The sequence below is a fragment of the Tarenaya hassleriana genome, unplaced genomic scaffold, assembly GCF_000463585.1.
Source record: "Tarenaya hassleriana unplaced genomic scaffold, ASM46358v1 Cleome31, whole genome shotgun sequence".
Lineage (NCBI taxonomy): Eukaryota > Viridiplantae > Streptophyta > Magnoliopsida > Brassicales > Cleomaceae > Tarenaya > Tarenaya hassleriana.
Genome location: NW_010966274.1, coordinates 212,944 through 235,945, shown reverse-complemented (window position 1 = coordinate 235,945; position 23,002 = coordinate 212,944). Strand labels below are relative to the sequence as shown.

The 23,002-nt window shown below is 32.8% G+C and overlaps 3 protein-coding genes across 9 annotated transcripts; all 3 read left to right on the top strand.

Annotated features, from left to right (window-relative positions):
- The first annotated feature begins 1,086 nt into the window (after window positions 1-1,086).
- On the top strand, window positions 1,087-3,940 carry LOC104820493 (polyadenylate-binding protein 8-like). 6 transcript variants are annotated; one of them, XM_010550939.2, is made up of 7 exons: window positions 1,087-1,404; window positions 1,951-2,069; window positions 2,153-2,704; window positions 2,842-2,955; window positions 3,107-3,241; window positions 3,358-3,489; window positions 3,601-3,940. In XM_010550939.2, the coding sequence occupies exons 1-7, from the start codon at window positions 1,236-1,238 to the stop codon at window positions 3,796-3,798; spliced, it is 1,419 nt and encodes a 472-aa protein (XP_010549241.1). In that variant the 5' UTR covers window positions 1,087-1,235; the 3' UTR covers window positions 3,799-3,940. The 6 variants fall into 6 exon arrangements, with proteins under 6 accessions (XP_010549241.1, XP_010549243.1, XP_010549247.1 ...); XM_010550941.2 differs by having other exon boundaries at window positions 3,641-3,752; XM_010550945.2 differs by having other exon boundaries at window positions 3,398-3,489; window positions 3,641-3,729.
- Window positions 3,941-6,472: 2,532 nt separating this feature from the next.
- LOC104820491 (polyadenylate-binding protein 2-like) lies at window positions 6,473-7,916 on the top strand. Of its 2 annotated transcripts, XM_010550937.1 has the most exons (3): window positions 6,473-6,943; window positions 7,045-7,163; window positions 7,368-7,916. In XM_010550937.1, the coding sequence occupies exons 1-3, from the start codon at window positions 6,895-6,897 to the stop codon at window positions 7,515-7,517; spliced, it is 318 nt and encodes a 105-aa protein (XP_010549239.1). In that variant the 5' UTR covers window positions 6,473-6,894; the 3' UTR covers window positions 7,518-7,916. The 2 variants fall into 2 exon arrangements, 1 of the variants encoding a protein (XP_010549239.1); XR_772932.1 differs by having other exon boundaries at window positions 6,473-7,163; window positions 7,304-7,916.
- Window positions 7,917-13,910: 5,994 nt separating this feature from the next.
- On the top strand, window positions 13,911-15,430 carry LOC104820492 (uncharacterized acetyltransferase At3g50280-like). Its single transcript, XM_010550938.1, has 2 exons — window positions 13,911-14,403; window positions 14,484-15,430. Exons 1-2 carry the CDS (start codon window positions 13,936-13,938, stop codon window positions 15,378-15,380), a joined length of 1,365 nt encoding a protein of 454 aa, XP_010549240.1. The 5' UTR covers window positions 13,911-13,935; the 3' UTR covers window positions 15,381-15,430.
- Window positions 15,431-23,002: the final 7,572 nt, after the last annotated feature.

Below are 23,002 nucleotides of genomic sequence, written 5' to 3'. Positions count from 1 at the left end.
TTAAAATAATAATAATGCATTATTATTATTTTTATTTTTAGTAATATATATACATAATATATATTTAATTATAATTATTTTTATGTATTATTATTATTTTTAATAATAAATTTAATTATAATTATTTTTATTGTAATATATATGCATTAGTAATGATATATATATATATTGTAGTTATGTGTATATGTGTTTTATTAATTATAAATAATTTTATTTTTAATATATATATATGTATATATATATGTGAATTTATATGTATATATTAATTTAAATATATATAGATGAATATTTGGATATTTAATAATATTTTTGAATGCTGAGTCAGTAGTTTTTGCTGAGTCAACAGTTTTTTTTGCTGAGTCTGAAGTTTTTTGCTGAGTGAGCAGTTGCGTTTGTTTGATTTGGAAAAAATTTAAAAGTTTGAATATTTATGTGAGAGTTTTGAAAAGTTCAGGTATTTATACGACAATATTATAGTTCGGATATTTATTTGAGATTTTTGTAAAAATTCGGATATTTTTATGCTAGTTTTTGCTGAGTCAACAGTTTTTTTTGCTGAGTCTGAAGTTTTTTGCTGAGTGAGCAGTTGCGTTTGTTTGATTTGGAAAAAATTTAAAAGTTTGAATATTTATGTGAGAGTTTTGAAAAGTTCAGGTATTTATACGACAATATTATAGTTCGGATATTTATTTGAGATTTTTGTAAAAATTCGGATATTTTTATGCGATTACCCCATATATATATATATATATATAATATAATGGTAAATGAAAGATAAATATATGCAAATTTGAAAATAAATTCTATAAATAAGAAATTTGTTGGGACGTACCTACTTATTTTTTCGAAATAAGATAAAATTTGAAATAGGTAAATAAAATAACATAAGGTAAAAAAAAGCACTGCAATTGTTGGAAAAAACACTTTCTTTGTATTCTGACAATATTAATTTCACACTTTTTCCCATCAAAATAATATTTCAACGCTTCCATTAACCTCCAAAAAAAAAATATAAAAATTTGATCTTTTTTCTTAAATTCCCGAGAAAACTTCGGTTCTTCTATTGTTCCAAGAAAGCTGAAAAAAGAAAAACCCTTCAAGAATCAAGTTTTATCTCTCTGGAGTTTGATTTTTTTTTCCGGACGAGTAGAAAAACTATTCAGGGAAAAAAAAAGTTCAATCAAGGTTGAATTTTTCCGAGGAATTTCGGTCTTTTTTCCCCTGGGTGTTTGGAAATGGCTTCGTCGCTTTACGTAGGCGATCTCGACCCGACTGTCACGGCAGAACAACTCCTCCACCTCTTCAGCCAAGTCGGCTCGGTCTCGTCGGTTAGGGTTTGCACGGACATCGACATGACGAGGTCGCTTGGATATGGCTTTGTCAACTTCAGTGATCCCCAGGATGGTTAGTTTTTTCATCGACTTAGCAATTGGGTTCCACATTTCTTGCTCGATTGGCTGTTTCTGAAACTGCCCATGTGAAGTTATGGCTGATTGAATGGTTCTGGAGATGGAAAGGGTCTGAATTTTGATGATGAGTTCTTGGGTTCTTATACAATTTCTTGAAACTCGAGCAACTGGGCATTAGTCAGACTAATGTTACTGTGAATTTTGAGTTATGGGAGATGGAAAAGTTCAGAACTTTGATGCATTTGATGGTGAGTTCTTGAATGTTTTGACATTGGAAGCTATTGAAATCACTGAATCTGTTTATTCCTCGAGATGGGTCCTCAAATTATTGGCATTCAGTGGTGATGTTATAGTGAATTTTGAGTTATGGGGGGTGGTGGTGGAAAATGTTCTGAACTTTGATGCATTTGATGGTGAATTCTTGAATGTTTTGATAGTGGAGGCCATTGAAATCACTGAATCTGTTTCTTACTCGAGATGGGTCCTCAAATTCTTGGCATTTTCTTTCAACCCAATATCGAATTTTTCTCCTTAATTGCAGCTGCTAGGGCAATGACGGTTTTGAATTTCACTCTTTTGAACAATAAACCAATCAGGATCATGTACTCTTATCATGATCCCAGTCGTCTCAATAGTTGTACTGGAAATATTTTTATCAAGGTACCTTCTTTTTCATTTTCCATTTTTTTTCGTGATTCTCTCGTTGATCGAGATCTTGGTCTTCATCTGTTCTGGCCGTGCAGAATCTGGAGAAGTCCATTGACAACAGGGCATTGTATGATACATTTTCTTTCTTCGGCAACGTTGTTTCCTGCAAGGTCGCCTGTGATTCATCTGGGGAATCTAAAGGCTATGGATTCGTGCAATTCGACAATGATGAATCGGCTCAAGCTGCTATAGATAAGTTGAATGGGATGCTCATGAATGACAAGCAAGTTTTTATTTGTCGGTGCATTCCTAGGAACGAGAGAGAAAACACTTCAAAATTCTGTAATGTTATTGTGAAGAACCTCTTTGAATCAACTACTGAAGAAGATTTGAAGAACATTTTTGGTGAGTACGGACACATTACAAGAACCGTAGTGATGAGGCATGGAGATGGAAAGTCAAAGGGTTTTGGATTTGTGAACTTTGAAAATGGAGATGATGCCATTCGTGCTGTTGAGGCACTTAACGGGAAGAAGTTCGATGAAAGGGTTTGGTACGTGGAAAAGGCCCTGGAGAAGTCTGAAAGAGAGCAAGAACTCAGATCTAAGTTTGAGCAAATTCCCAAGAAAGATGCTGACAATGCTCAGGTCATATTCATATGCAAAAGTTTATCTTCGTCTTGGTTTTTTAGCAAGAGATTGTCGGGTAATTTTATGCTGCGTTTTTCTTTCGGGAAAAGAGAAGAAAACCCTTTTTAAGTTTTCGGCTGTGCGGATATATGCAGGCTCAGTTTTCACAGATGAGACCTATGGCTTTGCCTTCTTCAGCTTATACTTGGACCCCCATATACCCGTCTGATGCTTCGTATGGGCAAGTTCCTGCTACGATTCATCCACAAGTAATTGCTCTTTACCTTCCATACACTTTGGTTTTCCGATCAAAGTATCTATCAAACTAAACATGCTTGAAGGGTCTTTTTCTCTGCATTTGGCATGTAAAGTTATGGGCTTTCGTCTCTGTTTGTGACGAGTTGGAGTGTTTCATGTTAGGTGGGATTTGGTTATCCGCAACAGCAAGTTGGACAAGTCCAATGGATTTGGTCAGGTGGTGGTCCGACGCCCATTTCCGAGGTACAAGCTTTGGGCTCGGCCTTTAGTAATGTGTCTCTTGTGGATCAAAGGGAGGTTAGTTTCTGTCGATGACTTTTCATGTCTGTTTTCTTTCAAGTTAGACATGTCCCCGTTCGTTTTCGGGTTTTGGTTGGATAGCAATTTTCCCATTTGATAATAACCGCTTGCAGACGCTTCATCATTATTACCCTCCTGCTCTCAACCCGGCAGAATCTCCCGCTCCCGAAACATCACGTGACTCTTTCCAAGAAGAATCTTTGGCCTTAGCCCTCGCCAATGCATCTCCCGAGGAGCAAAGGGAGGTTAGTTCTTGTTTGTTTGTTTCGAGTTAGTTATAGACATGTTCGGATTCTTTTTTTTCGGGTTTCAACTTTTTTCTACTCGCTCCGACTGCGTTGAGTTGTTTTCGATAGATGCTCGGTAATAGACTGTATTATTTGGTGGAGCGGTTAGAGAGCGAGAGAACGGATAAAGTGACGGGAATGCTTCTTGAGATGGACCAGACCGCGGTTCTGCACCTGCTCGAGTCACCGGACGCGTTGAGGGACAAAGTGGCCGAGGCTATCGAGTGTCTTAGGCGTGCCGACGAATCTGATGAAGTTTCCGAGTGAAGAGAGAGATCACATCTTCGATTTTTTTTTTTTGGAATTACATTTTGAATCATGTTCATTGGTAAACAGAAAATATAATCGGTAAATAGAAAATGTTCATAGGTACATGTTTTTTACATTGGTAAATAGAAAATATAATCGGAGTATATATAGATCAAAGTGTTATTTCATATTTCTACAAAGGATGAGTAGTATATTTTCTATAAATATTGGAACCATAGGTATAGAAGTGACAGAAAGGAAAGACAATCCCACATCGACAAAGATAAGAGAGGTTGGGAAAGGGGGCTTGTTATAAAATGGAAAATCCCACATCGACAAAATGAAGGTATATAGAAGAAGGGAGCGTGTAATAAAAAGGAAGAGGCGTCGGCGTAACAAAGCATACCTTTCTCGGCCTTTTGGCTAAGATCAAGTGTAGTATCTGTTCTTATCAGTTTAATATCTGATACGTGGGCCATCGGCCCACAACGATATTAACTCTATTTTTTATGGGGGTGGGCCCACTCCGGTAGCTTGCTGCCGGGGCTCACTTGCGTCGCCCACGCGTTGCCTGGCGCACCCCGCCCAAAAATGGAATTTGATTTTTCTTAAATCTTAATATATTACTTAATTATTAATTTTAATTAATTAATTAATAACTAATCATTTAATGTTTGTATTAAATACAGAAAATTAGTCTCAAACCTCTCGAACGCCTGAATAAAAACTAATTTATCTATTTCGTCAGTTTAAATGTAAAATTTTAACGATGCTGTGCTTCAGATATTTTAGTGTAGGTAATAGGAATTTGTTCATTTATAGAGTTATTATCTGCTGCTCCATCGTTTAAATCTTAATTAGTGGAACTTTGTTAGAGTTTGCTATACAATTATATCCGTGGATCTCCAAAATATTCAGTCTAATATTTTATATTGAATCAAAAATATCGTCAACTTCTATAATCGGTTATTTTGTCGGATAGAATTTTTATTCGATTTCAACAGTCGATAATCGATATTTAACTAGGGAATGAACACCACTAACATTGACATCAAACTTCGAATTAGGTTGAAATATGATAGTGAATGTGATTGTGTATAAATACTTTTAAATGGATCTTTAAGTTAGATGGCATCAATATTCATTCCCATAAAATACATGTTTCCAAGCCAAAGATTCGTGAGATTATCCCCGATCTTGAGAAAGAGGAGCCAAAAAGATTTAAGTCCATGACCAAAAATTTTTCATTTAATTCTTATTCCTATCATCAATTTCATAAACCCAAACCACATCTAATTGACATATATCTCATATTTATATAAATCAATGTTGAAATGAGTAAAAATTCGAAAATCTTAGTTGTAAACCAAAATGTGACGGGTCCAAACAAATAAAAATTAAGACCTAACGGTTCATGGGCCTCCGCTAATCTTTTATGGCCCACGGCCCAAATCATTCTAAAAGAAAAAACAGATCCCACATCGGAAGTATAGAAAGACGCAAACAAGGAGAGGGGAGCATAAGATAGGAGCTCGAGAGATCGGACAACATACTTACCTGGACGGGGTCGACGCGCGATCACGAAGGCGTGTGGCCTAGGCTAGTGACTTCCATTGCACTTAGGAAGGGCGCTTAGCCTAAGGTCTCCCCAAGTGGGAGAGCCTACGTCATAATTTGTGGCAGAGGGGGCCTGCGTTCGCGCGGCCCCTACCATATAAGCTGTTGAAATAATTAAGATTGGTGGAACTTCTATTTCGATGATGTAATACTATTCTAAAATTTCAAACATGTTTTAACCCGTAAACCCGAGGATACCTCTTATCCGGTATTATTTGTTAAAAATATAAAATATACTTTATATTCTTAATATTTTTATCTAAATTATTCTTATTATTTATTAAAATACTTTTATTTTAGTTTAATTTTTTTATGTTCTAAACATTTCTATACAAAAATTTTACCATTCTAAATCTCATTCTATGCAACCGAATCAACCATTCATCTCTCCAAATTTTACTCATCTCTCTTCTTCATCGTGAACTTTTCTCTTTATACTTTGACTTCTTTCATTTGTATTTTCTATATCTATCATTTTATAGTTCAAAATTTTATAAGTCGTATGGATTCGGATACCCGTAAATACAAGACCGATAATCTCATTAAACCCGAGCTACAAGTACCTGGATTTTATGAAGCCAAAACTGAGATAATATTTTTATAAAACTCACGGTAATGAAGACGAGACAGAGTTTTCTAAAAATTGGAGGTACCCGACCCATGACGATCCCTATTATATGAGGTTTTGTAGTAGTTCAATGTTCAAGATTGTAATTCATATAGAATAAATTTTAATTTGGTAAATACTCATAACTAAAAATAAAATATTTAAGGTAATACTTAGACTAATTTATTTATAGTTCCAGAATATATATATATATATAATATTTAATGAAATATAAGTATATACACAGTTAGGAATGAAATTGTAAAACTAAATGCAACTGGAATATGGATTTAAATTAATGGGACAAATATATATTTTTTTAAATAATATAAGTTTGAAATAGGTAAATAACATAATATACTTTAAAAGAGGGAAAAAACAGAAAAACTATAAGCATTTGATCTTTTTCCCTTAATCCAATTGACAGGAAAAAAAATCCCAGAAAAAAGAAAGGAAAACCGCCTTCAAGATCCAAGTTTTCTCTCTCTAGGAATTTGATTTTTTTTTTCCCGACGAGTAGAGAGTTATCAAGAAGAAAAAACTCTTCAAGAAAGGATGAATCTTTCCGAGAATTTCGGTCTTTTGCTCTGGGCATTTGGAAATGGCGCGGATTCCGTTGTCAGCGAGTTCATCTGACACTATCCCGTCGCTTTACGTTGGCGATCTCGACACGAGTGTGACGGAGGCGCAACTCTTCGACTTCTTCGGCCAAGTCGGCTCGGTCGTGTCGGTTAGGGTTTGCAGGGGGAGAGGGTCGCTTGGTTATGCCTTTGTCAGCTTCGGAAATCCTCAAGATGATTCGTTTTTTCATCGACTCAGCAATTGGGTTCTCTATTTCTGCTTTGATTTGTTGTTTCTGAAGCCGCCAATGTGAAGTTTTGGTTGATTGAATGGTTCTGGAGATGGAAAGGGTCTCTGGGCATTATGGGAGATGGAAAAGTTCTGAACTTTGATGCATCTGATGGCGAATTCTTGGTCGTTTTGACAATTTCTTGGTTTTCTTGGTATTGTCTTCTCATTTCATTGTTACTTTAATGCAGCTGCTAAGGCGGTTGATGTTGTGAATTTCACTCCGTTGAACAATAAGCCGATCAGGTTCATGTACTCTCATCAAGATTACAATCTTCTTCAGAGTGGTGCTGGAAATCTCTTCGTCAAGGTATACTTTCTTTCTTCTTTTGCAATTTTCTATGATTTTTCACATTTATCTTCCCTTTTCGTTTCGGGTTTTTTTGTTTCTTTCGACACTCTCTCCTGATCGAGATCTTCACCTGTTCTGGCTGTGCAAAATCTGGATAGGTCCATTGAGAGCAAAGAATTGTATGATATGTTTTCTTCATTTGGAAACATTCTTTCCTGCAAGATCGCTGCTGACTCATCCGGGGAGTTTAAAGGCTACGGTTTTGTGCAATTTGACGACGACGAGTCGGCTCAAACTGCTATTGATAAGGCGAATGGGATGCTCATAAATGGCAAAGCAAGTCTTTGTTGGTCGGTTCATTCGTGGGAGTGACAGAGAAAATACCCTAGAAGGAGAAAAAATCTATAATGTTTTTGTGAAGAACCTCTCCTGGTCGACAACTGAACAAGATTTGAAGAACGTTTTCGGTGACTTCGGACCCATTACAAGTATTGTAGTGATGAAGGATGGAGATGGAAAGTCAAAATGTTTTGGATTTGTGAACTTTGCAAATGCCGATGATGCCATTCGTGCTGTCGAGGCGCGTTGAGGGCCGTAGTGGCCGAGGCTCTCGAGATGCCCCGTTTCCGACCACCTCGATGATGAACCTCTTCACATCAATGTTTTTTCATTGGAACATGTGAATAGAAAATGTAAACAAACAAGTAACAAGTGCAAAGCCTTGTTTCATATTCTACAGAGAGATGGGCAGTTGGGTTATGTCCTTCATCAGTGGCGTTTTCTTTTGGGACAAATTATAAAAAAAAAAAACACAAACTCCTTAAGTTTTATTATTTACAGGAATTAAAACTATATGATTTAAGCTTTTAAAAAAATTAAAAAAAATCATTTTTGAAAGATATTAAAAAAACAAAGGGACATTTGCTTAATCCGAAAAGAAAAACGATGGTACTTGTTCATTACCCCATCACTGGAATTTGCATACAAATTCAGGATATATACATACATATATATATACACATTTGGTTGAAGGTGGATATTATATTTAATTTAATCGTACATCACGTTTTCAGTAGTACATAGATTTGATTTAATTTTTGTTTTTGTTTTTTTTAGTTTCTTTCATAATATATATGTTCCACCATAAGCTAGTTTAATAATCTATGTATAATATTGGAGTTCGATATATAGAGATGGGCAAGTTGAGGGAGAGAGGAGAATGGTATTAAAGAAGCATGAAAGTGTTTCTCAGAATCCCACATCGACAAAACAAAGACGCTTACGAGAAGAGAGTGTGTAATAAAAAGGAAGAGGGGGGCGACTAATCAAAGCATACCTTTCTCGGCCTTTTGGCTAAGATCAAGTGTAGTATCTGTTCTTATCAGTTTAATATCTGATACGTGGGCCATCGGCCCACAACGATATTAACTCTATTTTTCATGGGGGTGGGTCCACTCCGGTAGCTTGCTGCTGGGGCCTACGCGCGTCGCCCACGCGTTGCACTACAGCGAGGGCCCGGCGCACCCCGCCCAAAGGATTAATTAAAATTTTCTTTTTGGCTTATAACATTCACGTCGCCAACATAATTCTGGTTTAATCACGTGCGTTTTTTTCTTGTTTTCGTATCCTTAATTCCCTTCCAATTTTAAAATAAGATTACGTGATTTCTAGTTTATAAGATTAACAAATTAGTTTTTAGTTATGAAAAATAATTACTAACGTTAAAATGAACATTTATTACTCTAATGAGTATCATTTAAATTGCTCTCTTTAGATTTGATATCCTTAACCACATCAAATTTTAAAATAAATTAAAGACAAATTATTAAATTTGAATTAATATGTATCTATCTAAAATAAAAATTAATAATTACCATCTCAAAATAAATAATAATAATAATAATAATTTTTATTATTTATATGTATGTAATAGTGAGGTTCCATTCCAACAGCGATGCGTCTAGTGTTTTTTTTTTCCAGCAACGATTCTAATTCTAGACCTCAAAGGGCTAAAATTTCAAAATGTACAAAATTACAACAATCCTTTATTCAAAATATTTTGATATTTGTATTTCATTCAATATTTTTTTCCAAAATTTGTTTAGTTATAGTTAAACTCTTCTCTTATTTATTAAAAGAAAGGTAACTTCATAACTGAAAATAAAATTAAAATAAAGGGTAAAATTTTAATATATTCGGAGGATACTCGTTTTATTAAAATTTATCTTCGTGTGTATTTCATGTAAAAGATCGGATCTCACTTTGATTAGTTTTCGAATAAAATATTTTTTGTTTATGAATGTCCAATTTTTGCCACAACAGTAAGTAGACGATGAAAGGAAGAACGTTACCATTTCAGAGAAACGCATATATTTGATATTTTCCAAATCCATACATGGGCTTTGGCCAATGTAGGCCCATGGCCCAAGTTCGTCACAAAATGGATATCCCACATCGGGAAAATAGCAAGATTCAAACAAGGAGAGGGGAGCATAAGAAGTGAGCTCCAGGCACCAAACAACATACTTACCTGGACGGGGTCGACGCGCGATCTGGAAGGCGCGTGGCCTAGGCTAGTGACCTCCATTGCACTTCGGAGGGGCGCTTAGCCTAAGGTCTCCCCAAGCGGGAGAGCCTACGTCATAATTTGTGGCAGAGGGGGCCTGCGTCCGCGCGGCCCCTACCCATCCTTTGTCGGGAAATGTTACTTTTATTTGTAATTATTTATTATTTATTTTATTATTATTGTTATTGTTATTATAATTATAATTATAATTTTTTATGTATACTTTAATATTTTATAATTAATTATGTTGTAATCGTTTTTCAATTTGTACTTTTTAATTTAATAGGTTTTTTCAGTGTTTTATGGTTGCAACCAAATCTAATTTGGTTCCCTTCTAAATTTTTTTTCGAAGACATAATAAATTATTGAAACAGTTATTGGCGATGGTGTGCGGGCCATATGGTTGAACGACTTCGGCCCAAATAATCCATTTTAAGCCGATGCGTAAAATTTGAATATTTTAAAATAGAAATAAGAAAATTTTACATTTATATTAGGGAAAAGGCACTTTTCCAATGGCCCAATTGAATATCAAAGATGAACAAACAGTCTGATTCGGTTTAATCGGTTAATGGTAATTTGGATATTGGGTTTTGAAAATTCGATACCAAACATTTGTTTAATTTTAAATCGGATGCCTTATATCTAATCAAAATTGTAACCAAAATAAATTCGATTCGATTCGCTTTGGTTATAATATTAAAAATTCAGTAGACTATATATTGGGTCACAAGGAACAAGACAACAAATATTATATCGCAAACGATATAAATGCATTATTATAAAAAAATATATATATAATGATAAATCGATCATCATATTAATTCCGCCGTTGGATATCCCTCTAATATTGAAGCCTAATCTTAAATGTTTATTTTCACATAATAAAAAAAAAACAATTATTCCTCTTAAAAAACAAAAGACATCTTTCTCTCAAAAAACCTTATTCTGGTCATATAGCTAATGTTCTTTTGTGATCAAAGTTTTCTCTCTATCTTACGGTTTTTTATTTTATTTTAAGAGAACTCTTGATATTTTCATTAACGGTATTTTCATATATACTAATTTTAAAATCTAATATTCTATTGATGATATTCTTAAAGCTTTGGTCACAACATTTTAAAAATTATCTTTCACGTGGGAAGGACATTCATTCACTTGGGAGTGTGGGTTTAAAACGAGCCGCAGATCGCGGACCAACTCACGAACCGACCCATATTTTTCTGAGCCGGTCCATCACGAGTCAGATTCATGGAGAGCCAGTTCGTCACGAGTCGAATTGGCTCAAGGATCAGAAAAAAAGATAATTTTTTTTTATATTTTTATATTTTTATATATTTTTATATATTTTTACATACAAATTATATTTTTATTACATATTTAGTTTGTTTTTGTTTAAAATTTTATTTTTTAATTATATTTTAAATATTAAAATTAGTTTTAATATTTGTTAGTATTAAAATTTTATTTTTTAAATTTATATATTTGGCTTGAAGACTTACTCGTTTAGCTCATGAACTAAAACGATATGGGTTGAACTAATATATTTTTAGCTCGCTAAAAAATGGGTTGGACTGGACTGGACTAAAATTTTTCGAGATCAGAACGAATCGGACCGGTCTCGTCCGTTTTATACCCCTACTTGGGAGATATAGTTGGGTCTAAGGCCTAATAAATTTTCGGATTATAAAAAAAACTTTCAAAAGCATCAGAAGATAATACGATTTACGAGTTAAATCCTTGAATGATCTAGGCTTTGGATGTGGATGAGTTTTATTTTGGGTTTTTAGTTTTAGTTTTTGGATTTTGGTTTTTGGATTCTACAGTATTTGAAAACTATAAAAAAGTAGCTTTTGATTTTTCTTTGATTTTTTCACTAAAATGATTTTTCAAGTTTTTAAGAAAAATAATTTTGTGAAAACTTGAATGATAATTTTTTTTTGGTTTTTGGATTCTAAAAACTCTAAAAACTCCAACCATTCAAGGCCCTAATAGTATTTTATGGTTACATCCAAATAAAAAGAAACCGATTTATATATTTTTTTTTACACATGTAAACGAAGTGAACCAATTGGGACAAACCGATTTAAATCATATGACCTTTGCCCTTTTCACTGTCTATTTCGTCTCTAATCGAATCCGTAAAATAAAATTTCTATTTTTAGGAAAAAAATTGTCACTAAATATTCAAACATGTAAATACCGGTCTTTAAGAAGCGATTTGAATGACGAAAATAAGGCTTATAATGTCTCTACCTCGATTATGAATTGACCCAACTTGGAAATTTTCATTTATTAGGTCAAGAGTTTCAAATATCATATGACTAAATATATATATATATATATATATACACACATATATCATATGACTATATAGGATATGAAATTTATGATCTCGCTGTTGGTCCGTACGAAAACTCTCCCTTTTCGACGACTTGAAACGATTCGGTGAATGGCGATTGCAAAGTGTAATTGGATCTCTTTTAGATGTATTTACATCTCACGAGATGTATTATAGATAGATAGATATATATAGATCACTGATATTTTATTTGAATACATTATATCTTTAATAAAATGCAAATAGTTTTGTCATGTATTTTTATAGAGAATTTTTTTTATGAATAATTATATTATAAATATATTTTAAAAATATTACATCATTTTAACATAATAATTTTTAAATGGGATAATAAATATAATAATTTTAAAATGTTTTATAAAAATAAATATTTGTTTGGAATTATTTTTTATGAATAGTTATATTATAAAGATATTTAAACATTATTATACTTAATTTAATATTCAAAATTCAAATGATATATATATATATATATATATATTGATTATTTTTTAAGACTATAACCATAAAAAAAACGTGGCACAAAAGACTATTGACCCACCAAACTCCACCGACATATACAGTTTCTATCCTACCTGCCGACACGGCAGTAATTGAGTTTACAAAAGTGATACAATTATTTCAATAATCCTTTGTTCTAATTTTGAATTTGAAAATTAGGATTTTTTTTCTCTAATTGCTCTCTGAAAAAATAATAATCTAAAGTTTTATAGGTAGATGTCGTTGATCTCATTGTATATTGGATATAAACCATAATCATTTGATAACCAAAATATTTTCGTCTTTTACTGAAATTATTTCTAATATAAGCTTTTTAACTTCTTTTTTTTTCTCAAAACAATAAAATTTTATGGATCGATACAATACAACAAGGGAAGGACCAAATAGTGAAGGGAGGGATTGCTTTTGGGTATTTTTCTCAGATTCGTCCAAAATTTTTAAACAATATTAATTTTAGAAAAATTAAATTTATCGGAACCGAACCAATTTTAAAACCTCCCGGAATTTTTTTTTTTAAAGATCTAATTTTAAAAAACGGAACCGAATCGAATATAATATAATAACTGATTGATATTTTTTTTATAAAATCGAAAGAACCGAAATATAAATAATATATATATATATATATTGTTAATGCAAAAGAAGAGGATGGGCAAAAGTCACAACATGTGAGCATGGGAGAAAACAAAAAGAGTAGCATGGGAAAAAGGAACTTAAATATATCAGAAGGCGAGTAGTTGGGGTCATCAATGATGTTTTCTTTTTTAATATGCTTATTACCTACTCTTGTGGAAATATATATTCACACCTACCAAAATATTATATCTTTAAATGTAGTCAATCTCGATAATTTATATATCCCAAAAATTATATCCAAAAAATATTTTAGAAAATGCATAATTTTAATAAATATCCATTTAAAACAACAGACATCAATAATTTTTTTTTATTAATTTACATATATTCAACTAAAATTTTAAAATGTTTATAAAAATATTTATTATCATAAATATTTATTTTCAAATTTAAATTGAAAAGTGGGATAATAAATATAATAATTTTTAAATGTTTTATGAAAATAAATATTTGTTTGGAATTATTTTTATGAATAGTTATACTACAAAGATATTTAAACATTATTATATTTAATTTAACATTTAAACTCAAATGATATATATATATATATATATATATAATGATTATTTTTGTACGGCTATAATAAAAAAAACGTGACAAAAAGACTACTGACCGACCAAACTCCACCCACAATAAAAAAACTATTTATGATATATATGATATATATATATATCCCTAGATGAAGGAGCTTTCTTGAAGCGACAAGACCTACACTTGTCTGAAACATGGATTCCCCTTCTGTAAAAACGGTCTCCGAGTGCTTTGTGAAGCCCGAATCCATGCCGGAAGACTCGAAACAGGCTTATCACCTGTCCCATTTCGACCTCGCGATGATTTCGGTGCAATATATCCAAAAGGGTCACTTGTTTCGAAAGCCAAAAGAGGCGCACAACGAAACAGAGTTCATGAACACTCTTCTGCAGAAGCTTAGAGACTCTCTTTCCATTGCTCTCGTCCATTTCTATCCTCTCGCCGGCCGTCTCGTGACCTCGAAGGCGGAAAATCCGAAGTGCTATTCGATTTTCGTCGATTGTAACGACAGCCCGGGTGCTAGATTCATCCACGCAACAACGGGTTTGTCCGTTTCTGACATTCTTGGATCAAAGTATGTTCCTTTGGTCGTTCAGTCTTTCTTCGATCATCACAAAGCCGTCAATCACGATGGCCATGAGCAGAGTCTTTTATCGGTCAAGGTAATCAAGATTCACTGCATTATGTGTTGTTACAAGAAGAATACGAATTCGAGATGAAAAGCTCAAACTTTTTTGAATAGGTGACAGAATTGGTGGATGGAATATTCATTGGATTGTCTATGAATCACGCAATGGGCGACGGAAGCTCGTTCTGGAGTTTCTTCAGCTCGTGGTCTGAGATATTCCGAGCGCAAGAAAGCGACAAGAACGGCGGTTTCCGTATCACGAACCCTCCCGCGTTACGACGTTGGTTCCCGGAGGGGCGCGGTCCTATTCTCGGTCTCCCGTTCAATCATCCCGACGAATTCATCAGAAGATACGAATCTCCGGTCCTGAAGGAAAGGATGTTTCATTTCTCGTCAGAAACAATCAGAAGGCTGAAATCACAAGCAAACCAAGAATGCGGAACGACAATGATTTCGTCGTTCCAATCGTTAACCGCGTTTATGTGGAGATCGGTAACGAGGGCACGAAGGTTACCCCTTGATCAAGAGACGAGTTGCAGAGTCGCTGCGAACAATAGATCGAGAATGAAGCCACCCTTGTCGGGAAACTACTTTGGAAACTGCATTTCGGCTGTAAGAACGTCATCAAAAGCCGGGGATCTGTTAGAGAACGGCCTCGGAGGGGCGGCGTTGAAAGTGCATAGAGCGGTGGTCGGACACACGAGCGAAAAGATTGATGAAACGATCGATCATTGGTTTAAATCTCCGTACGTTTATCACATAGACCGGCTTTTCGAGCCGCTTAGTATCATGATGGGAAGCTCACCGAGGTTCGACAAGTACGGATGCGAGTTCGGGATGGGAAAGGCGGTAACACTTCGAAGCGGTTACTCTCATAAATTCGACGGGAAAGTGTCGGCTTATCCGGGAAGGGAAGGAGGCGGAAGCATAGATTTAGAGGTGTGTCTTGTTCCAGAGTTTATGGAAGCTTTGGAATCAGACCAAGGTTTCATGTCTCTTGTCTCTTCTTGACCCAATGTTTGTATCTTAGGTTTTTTTCATATGCAGATTCTTCCGAGGCATGACCCATGTTAGACGTTTATCACATCCTTATATATATAAATTAATATATCCTAAACGTGATTAAAACTTGGAATTTCGTTTTTGTTTTTAGTTTTCCGTTAACTTTAAATTATATATTACTCCTAACAATTGCACAATATACATACATATTATATATATATATATGTAAATGGGGACAAGAAGAACGGAAAAAAGAAAACGGAGACAAAATTCATGGGAAATAGTAATTAGTGGAAATGAGTAAAAAAAAAGGGGGGGGGGAACATGTATTTGATATTTTCATAATCCATACTGGGCTTCCACCAATATGGGCCGTACTCTCTTCAATATCTAAAAAAGCTGCAATTCCTCGGAGTTTCCCATATCCACATCTGGGCTCTCACTAATACAGGCCCACGGCCCAAATCATTCTAATAAAATAGAAAATCCCACATCGGAAGAATAGAAAAGCGCGAACAAGGGGAGGGAGCATAAGAAGGGAACTCGAGAGATCGACCAACATACTTACCTGGACGGGGTCGACGCGCGATCCAGAAGGCGCGTGGCCTAGGCTAGTGACCTCCATTGCACTTCGGAGGGGCGCTTAGCTTAAGGTCTCCCCAAGTGGGAGAGCCTACGTCATAATTTGTGGCAGAGGGGGCCTGCGTTCGCGCGGCCCCCACCAGTTTTGAATTTAATAAATTAGTATTGTTATTTTTGTTTTAATTTTAATCTTAATGCGAAGTCAAATCTTCATTTTTAGTTTGCATGATATTTTGGCTAACCGTCCCACATCGTTAATATTTAAGTCAACTCGTCACCGTCCGAGCTCAACCTTGGCGACCTAAGGTGTTTTAAAATATATATATAATTAATACTTAATTTTAGTTTAAGCAGCTCAAACTAGCGAACTAGGGTGTTTTAAAAAACATATATTTTATATCAAATTAATATTTACTTTTAATTTTTTGTTGGCTTGCATAGTTTTTTTTAAATATATTTAAATTTAATTTGTAATATTTTAATTTGTATATTATAATATCGGTGCAATATATCCAAAAGTTAAATTTAATTTGTAATATTTTAATTTGTATATTATAATATTATTTATTTAATATTTATTTATAATATAAAAACAAATATTTTTTTTTTGTTTTATGAACCGATTCATTTAACTTGTGAAATAAATGAGACAAGCCGAGGATAGTTATACACAAAGCGTAGCTACCATTTTGAATCTTATGTTGCTGAAGCATTGTTATAATCTAAATTGAAATCGTCATTTGAATCATAGTACTTAGAGATTTTAGTATATAAAAACAAAAGGTTATCATTTCGGTTTTTTGTTCAGGTTTCTTTCGGTTTAATTCGAGCTCGAAGAAAATCAATATCCATTCAGAATTTATGTTAGTTCGGTTCAAATTCGTATATCTTATTTTCTATTAGAAAAATACAAGTTTTTCGTTTATTTTTATATTAAGTTCGGGTTTTGGTTCGAATTCGAATTTGCAGTAATAAAAATATCATAATAATTCAAAATTTATATTGATTTCGATTCGATTACGGTTACTTGTTACTTTTGGGTTGATTTAATTTATGAAAAACCGAACCGAATATCCACCCTTAATATTCCCACTCGTAGTTAGAATTTCGTCTTATTTTGTTTATATACCATTTTACCGCGATTGAAAATAATATATGTAAAATCCCATAATATTTTTTTTATATCTCCATAACCATGTAATCGTGTAAACCATTTTCCAAAATAAACTCCAATTTTTACATTATTTCCTCGGATTATAATTTGCACCTTGAAAATTTTTATATTTTCAAATTCACTCTAATGATTTCTTATCGTGAGATAACAATACTTGATGCTTTTAAATTTCAATGGTACTTTTCATATATATATTTTTTTTAAAATTTCAATAAAAAAACATATGCCCGCCAACACATTCTAGGCTAAAGCTGAAAACAACTGCACTTACATACACAAATAAAACTGTCTTTTATAGTTCTTGAGTCTCACATTAAGAACAAAAATTATTTCAGAAAAAACGAGCAATTTATATATAAAAAACGATTTTTATTTAACAGACAACAATACGAAATTGATTAAGTCAAATACGAAACTAAAAACGAATACACATCGAACAAAAATACTAACTTTGAACAAAAATACAAGGTGGCAAAAAAATTATTTTGGCAAAAAAAAAGAGAGTATAAATCGTATAATTTTTTTAATAAAGCTGTCATGGTGGCGGAAACTTATTATTATAAATTTATGTTATCGATTAGAATATCTTGTTTAATTTTGTTTTTCTAAAAAAATATACGAGGGATCCTCAAGAAAAAAGATTGAATTTTTTTTATTTACATTTTCCTTTAGGTGCAAAATGGAAAGACACTAACACAGGATTTATTCGACCACCATACCTTTTGTAATTTAGAATACGGAAATTCAAAGGACATGGACAAAGTTCATAGATTAGTGTATCATTTATTTATTTATTTTAAAAACAATATAATATCAATTGAAGAAGGAAGATTTTCAAGTATAAATCTTGGGTGTTTTTCCAAGTCATGATCCATCCGTATTTTTCTGGATATAATTTAGCGTTGGTCGGATGATAATATAATAGTGATATTTAAATAGAGATAAAAATGATGATAGTAGCCCAAGCACAAATCGAGTTTGCGAAGTACAGAGAGAGGAGCATTATAACTTCGAATCCCACATCGACAAAACTATAAGGCTTAGTGGAAGGGAAGCTGTTATAAAACGGAAGGGGCGGCAGCTGACCAAAGCATACCTTTCTCGGCCTTTTGGCTAAGATCAAGTGTAGTATCTGTTCTTATCAGTTTAATATCTGATACGTGGGCCATCGGCTCACAACGATATTAACTCTATTTTTTATGGGGGTGGGTCCACTCCGGTAGCTTGCTGCCGGGGCTCACGCGCGTCGCCCACGCGTTGCACTACAGCGAGGGCCTGGCGCACCCCGCCCAATTATTTGGATCAAGCATTTTATTATTAATATTAATTATTAATATTAATTATTAGTTATTAATTTTTAATACGAAAATCAGATAATGTTTTGGCTCTTTTGTTCAATAGGGCTTGGCCCGTTCTCATTTGAGTTAACTATTTCCAAGGCCCATCTTTGGGATAAAGACCCGAGAGTACGGCACAATTGATAAAGACCCGAGAGTACGGCACAATTTCCACGAGGGTTTATGTGGTCCATATCGTTGTCCAAGGACACGGTCAGGCTTCCCGGAGCAAGCGGTGCGAAACAAATAGAAAGTAACAAAATTACTCTTATTACTACATCTTTTTTTTATTCTGTTACAATGAAAATAACTCATACATTTATATGAAAAATATGAAAAAAAAAAAATAGAAATAAAAATCGATACACTATCTTGATATAATATTGTGTCTATTATTATTTCTAATCATATCTTAAAATCAATATTTCTTTAAATCACATATTTGTTTTTCTATTTTAACATTCGGTGCATCAAAAACCGTTTACTCATCAGATGGAAACATGGACAAGTGTTTTGATTTACTCATCATTGTCATCAAACAACTAAAACCAATTCAATATATTATTATACCTTGTAAGACAAAATTCAATTATAGATCTTACATGTATACGATAATGAGCTTAACACATCGGATGAGTCCGTGTGACACCTATTTGAATTTGAAATTGGGTTCAAATATATCTTTGATATGTAATCCATATATATATATACCAGAATAATTATATACTCTAGATCAGTTTATATGTATCATCAATTCATTTGACATCTCTATTATCGAATGAGTAACACATCTCTAAGCCATAAATATGTGAGGTGAGCCAAAAGATTAGACACTCGTGGCCAAGAAAACTTTGATTTGATTTCGTTTCCGATTCCCAATCAATGTAATATTGTTGTTGTAGAAATTTATAGAATGATATCTTTATTCATAATCAGAATAACATATAAATAGATGAGAGTCTTACATTGAACAAATAAACTAAATAAAATAATAAATATTTCTAAATATATATTTTCCGGATTTGATAAGATTGATATATCTCGTAATATTTTTTAAGATCCGATATATCTATACCGTTGTGGCAATCATTAGTACGTTATTGGATACCATTGGCAGAAGGAAAAGGCGATTCGAGCCTTTTTCAATTGGGCTGTCCAACTTCGGCCCAATAAAAAATCTTTATAGATTTGTCCCACATCGGTCAGCAGTAACACAAACAGAGAGGCCTCGCATGGATTTAAAGAGCCAAAACTACTGCACGTTGAATCCCGGAGCCGTGCGGTAAGCGCAAAGCGAACTATTCTTTCGCCTTTTACTAAAGATTACCGTGTGCTCGTCGCATTAAGCGGCATACGCCTTTTTTTGGAGGGGGTTTTCTCACTAAGAGATTGCCCCATTAATTCTGATGTTCAACATTATTTAATTATTAATAATATTAATAATTAATAATTTCGTTCGGTATCCTCGTCATCAGGCTTTGCTCAATTGATTTACATTTATATTATTTATATATAATATATATAGTAAGGACGAAGCATAATGTCAGTTCATTCAATATTTTTTTGTGTGCTTCATTAATATAGAAAATAAAATAAAAATAACTGATCAATTATATTAAATAAGAAGAAAGAAAGAAAGGTTATTTCTAGTAAAGAGTTGGTTGATGAAGAGTTGAAATTGAAGGATGGTGAGTTTGGGGCGTCAAAATGATCTGTAACATTTTGGCAAGAGTTCATTGATTGATGAGATGTAATTGGAAGATGGTGATCTTGTCATCTTCCTGCTCATAACTTTTACAATTTGTAAGTTTTAATAGCGGGATTACGAACTCTTGTATATTCTCATGGATTCCTTTCAACTTGAATATACGGATCTTATCATGAAATAAAATATATTTAAGTTTGAACGGGTTCAGTTAGGGCTAATCTGACTTGACTCGAATTACAATTCGAGGGTTTTTGGATTCGGATTTGATTCGAGTTCGGGACGGATCGGTTCGTTTGACATTCCTATTTTATCATTTGGGTTAAAAAAAAATTTATTAATAGCGTATTGTTTGGCCAATAATAATAATAATAATAATAATTAACTATAGGTATAGGAAAATAAATCTATAAAAAATTAAACGATAATTTTCAAGTTTATTTTGAAACAATATAACTAGTATAAATCAGAAACTTACTTGGATGCATATTAAATTGTATAATATCTTAAAAAAAGCAAAAACATAATTAAAAATTTTTTTAATTACCTTTTGATCACAAGAAAAAAATTCCGAGACCTCTTTTATGGTGGGTGGGTAGGTAGAGAAAGAAGGGAAACAGGTGAATTTAATTAGAAAATAAAATTCTTTTAATTTTATAATTAGAGAATTTTAATTTATTACTAAAATCTCATTTATTTTGAAGGAAGAGAATTTTCTCCATTTTTTCTACTTATCCAGAAAGAAACATCATGATATACACATGTTAATGGGTCATAAATTGTTAATTAATCAGTATACAATTATATTTTATCCACTAAGCATTTGAAATTGTGGCTATTTCAATTCCTGAAGAGACCTCTCGAGCTGTCCAACTGCACGATGATTAAAAGTCGCCTACATCGTTCTGTCAACTTATTATTATTATTAGGAAAAATCTTTAAAAAAAATTAACTTTCAAATTTTGACAAGAAAAACAAGAAAAACACTGAACTTTTTATTTTATTAAATAAACATTAAACTTTTTAAATTTGACAAAATAAATACTTAACTCTTCTACGATTTTCAAAATAAACAAAATGACGGATGTGGTACAAAGAGATACAAACATATCAGATTATTTTTCTTAGTTTTTTTACAATCGAAAAAAATTCATATATTTTTTTTGGATCACTAAAAAATTCTGTACTTTTACGCTGGCCTCTTCGATTACATTCCTTTCTGTAGATGTGAGTAGCTTTCGAAGCCTGATTTAGTATTTTTTTAGAGTAAAACCCCTAAAAAACCTCCAACTTGCAAAAATATATACAAATAAACATTCAACTTGAAAAACTGTCATTCAATCCCCGAACTTGTAACTTGTCACTGAATAAAACCTCGAACTTGCAAATTATTGCTCTAATAAACCATTGACCGGTTTGACCACAATTTCAAACGATCGGAAATCCACGTATTGACGGATTGCTGATGTCAATTTTAAAATTAAAATTGATAACGTGTATAAGGTGACATCAGCAATACGTTATTACGTGGATTTCCGATCGTTTAAAATTGTGGTCAAACCGGTCAAAGTTTTATTAGAGCAATAATTTACAAGTTCGAGGTTTTATTCGGTGACAAGTTACAAGTTCGGGGATTGAATGACAGTTTTTCAAGTTGAAGATTTATTCGTGTATATTTTTGCAAGTTGGAGGTTTTTTAGGGGTTTTACCCTTTTTTTATAATCGTATAAAAGTTAATGTATTTTTTGGATCACTTAAAAAATTCAGTGTTTTCTAGATTTTTTTAAGTTTAATGTTTATTTAACAACAAATAAAGTTCAGTATTTTTTTTTCAAAATTAAATAGTTCAATGTTTTTTTTTTGAATTTTTTCCTTATTATTATTATTATGTCATTTTAAAAAGAAAAATATCTCAAAAAATACCTAAACTTCTCAATTTTAACAAAATAAAACCATAATTTTATTTTTTATCAAATAAAACTCCAACTTTATTTTTCAGTTAAAACAAATCCAAACTTTATAATCTTTATCATTTTTAAATCTGAATGATGATGTGGTGTATCGATATTGTACGTGGTAAGTCAATACTTTGATCATATTTGATATATTCTCATCTACATGTCACGATATCGGAACGTCACGTCCGCAATAGGTTTAAAAATGACAAAGATTACAAAGTTTTGATTTATTTTTGACTGAAAAATGAAGTTGAGGTTTTATTTGATAAAAAGTTTAGATTTTATTTTGTGAGAAGTTCATGTATTTGTTTTGGATTTTCTCATTTTTTAACTAACAAAAAATTTGGTCGAAAGACTATTGACCCGCCAAGCTTCACCAACTTTGATAAAACTAAACCCGAGATTCCGATTCCCAAACATTTAATAACATAAATGTTAGAAAACGTTTCATAACAACTCCTTAAAATATTTACAATTTTGAAATTAATTAGGAAAAAAACCCTAAAAATTCCTGAACTTGTAATTTGGAGTAATATTAATTCCTAAACTTGTAGAGGTGCTTAGTAATTCCCAAACTTACAAAATTGAACACGTTAAATCCTGAACTTGTTAAACGGTTCCATAATCGTCCATAGAGTTATTTGTTCAAAAAAACGAGTTGACCGATCTGACGTGGCACGTGACGTGGTGGTAATTTTCTGAGTTGGCTCGCCACGTCACGCGCCACGTCGGATTAGTCAACTCATTTTTTGACCAAATAACGCTATGGACGATTATGGAATCGTCTAATAAGTTCAGGATTTAACGTGTTCAATTTTGCAAGTTTGGGAATTAATAGACACTTCTACAAGTTTAGGAATTAATATTACTCCAAA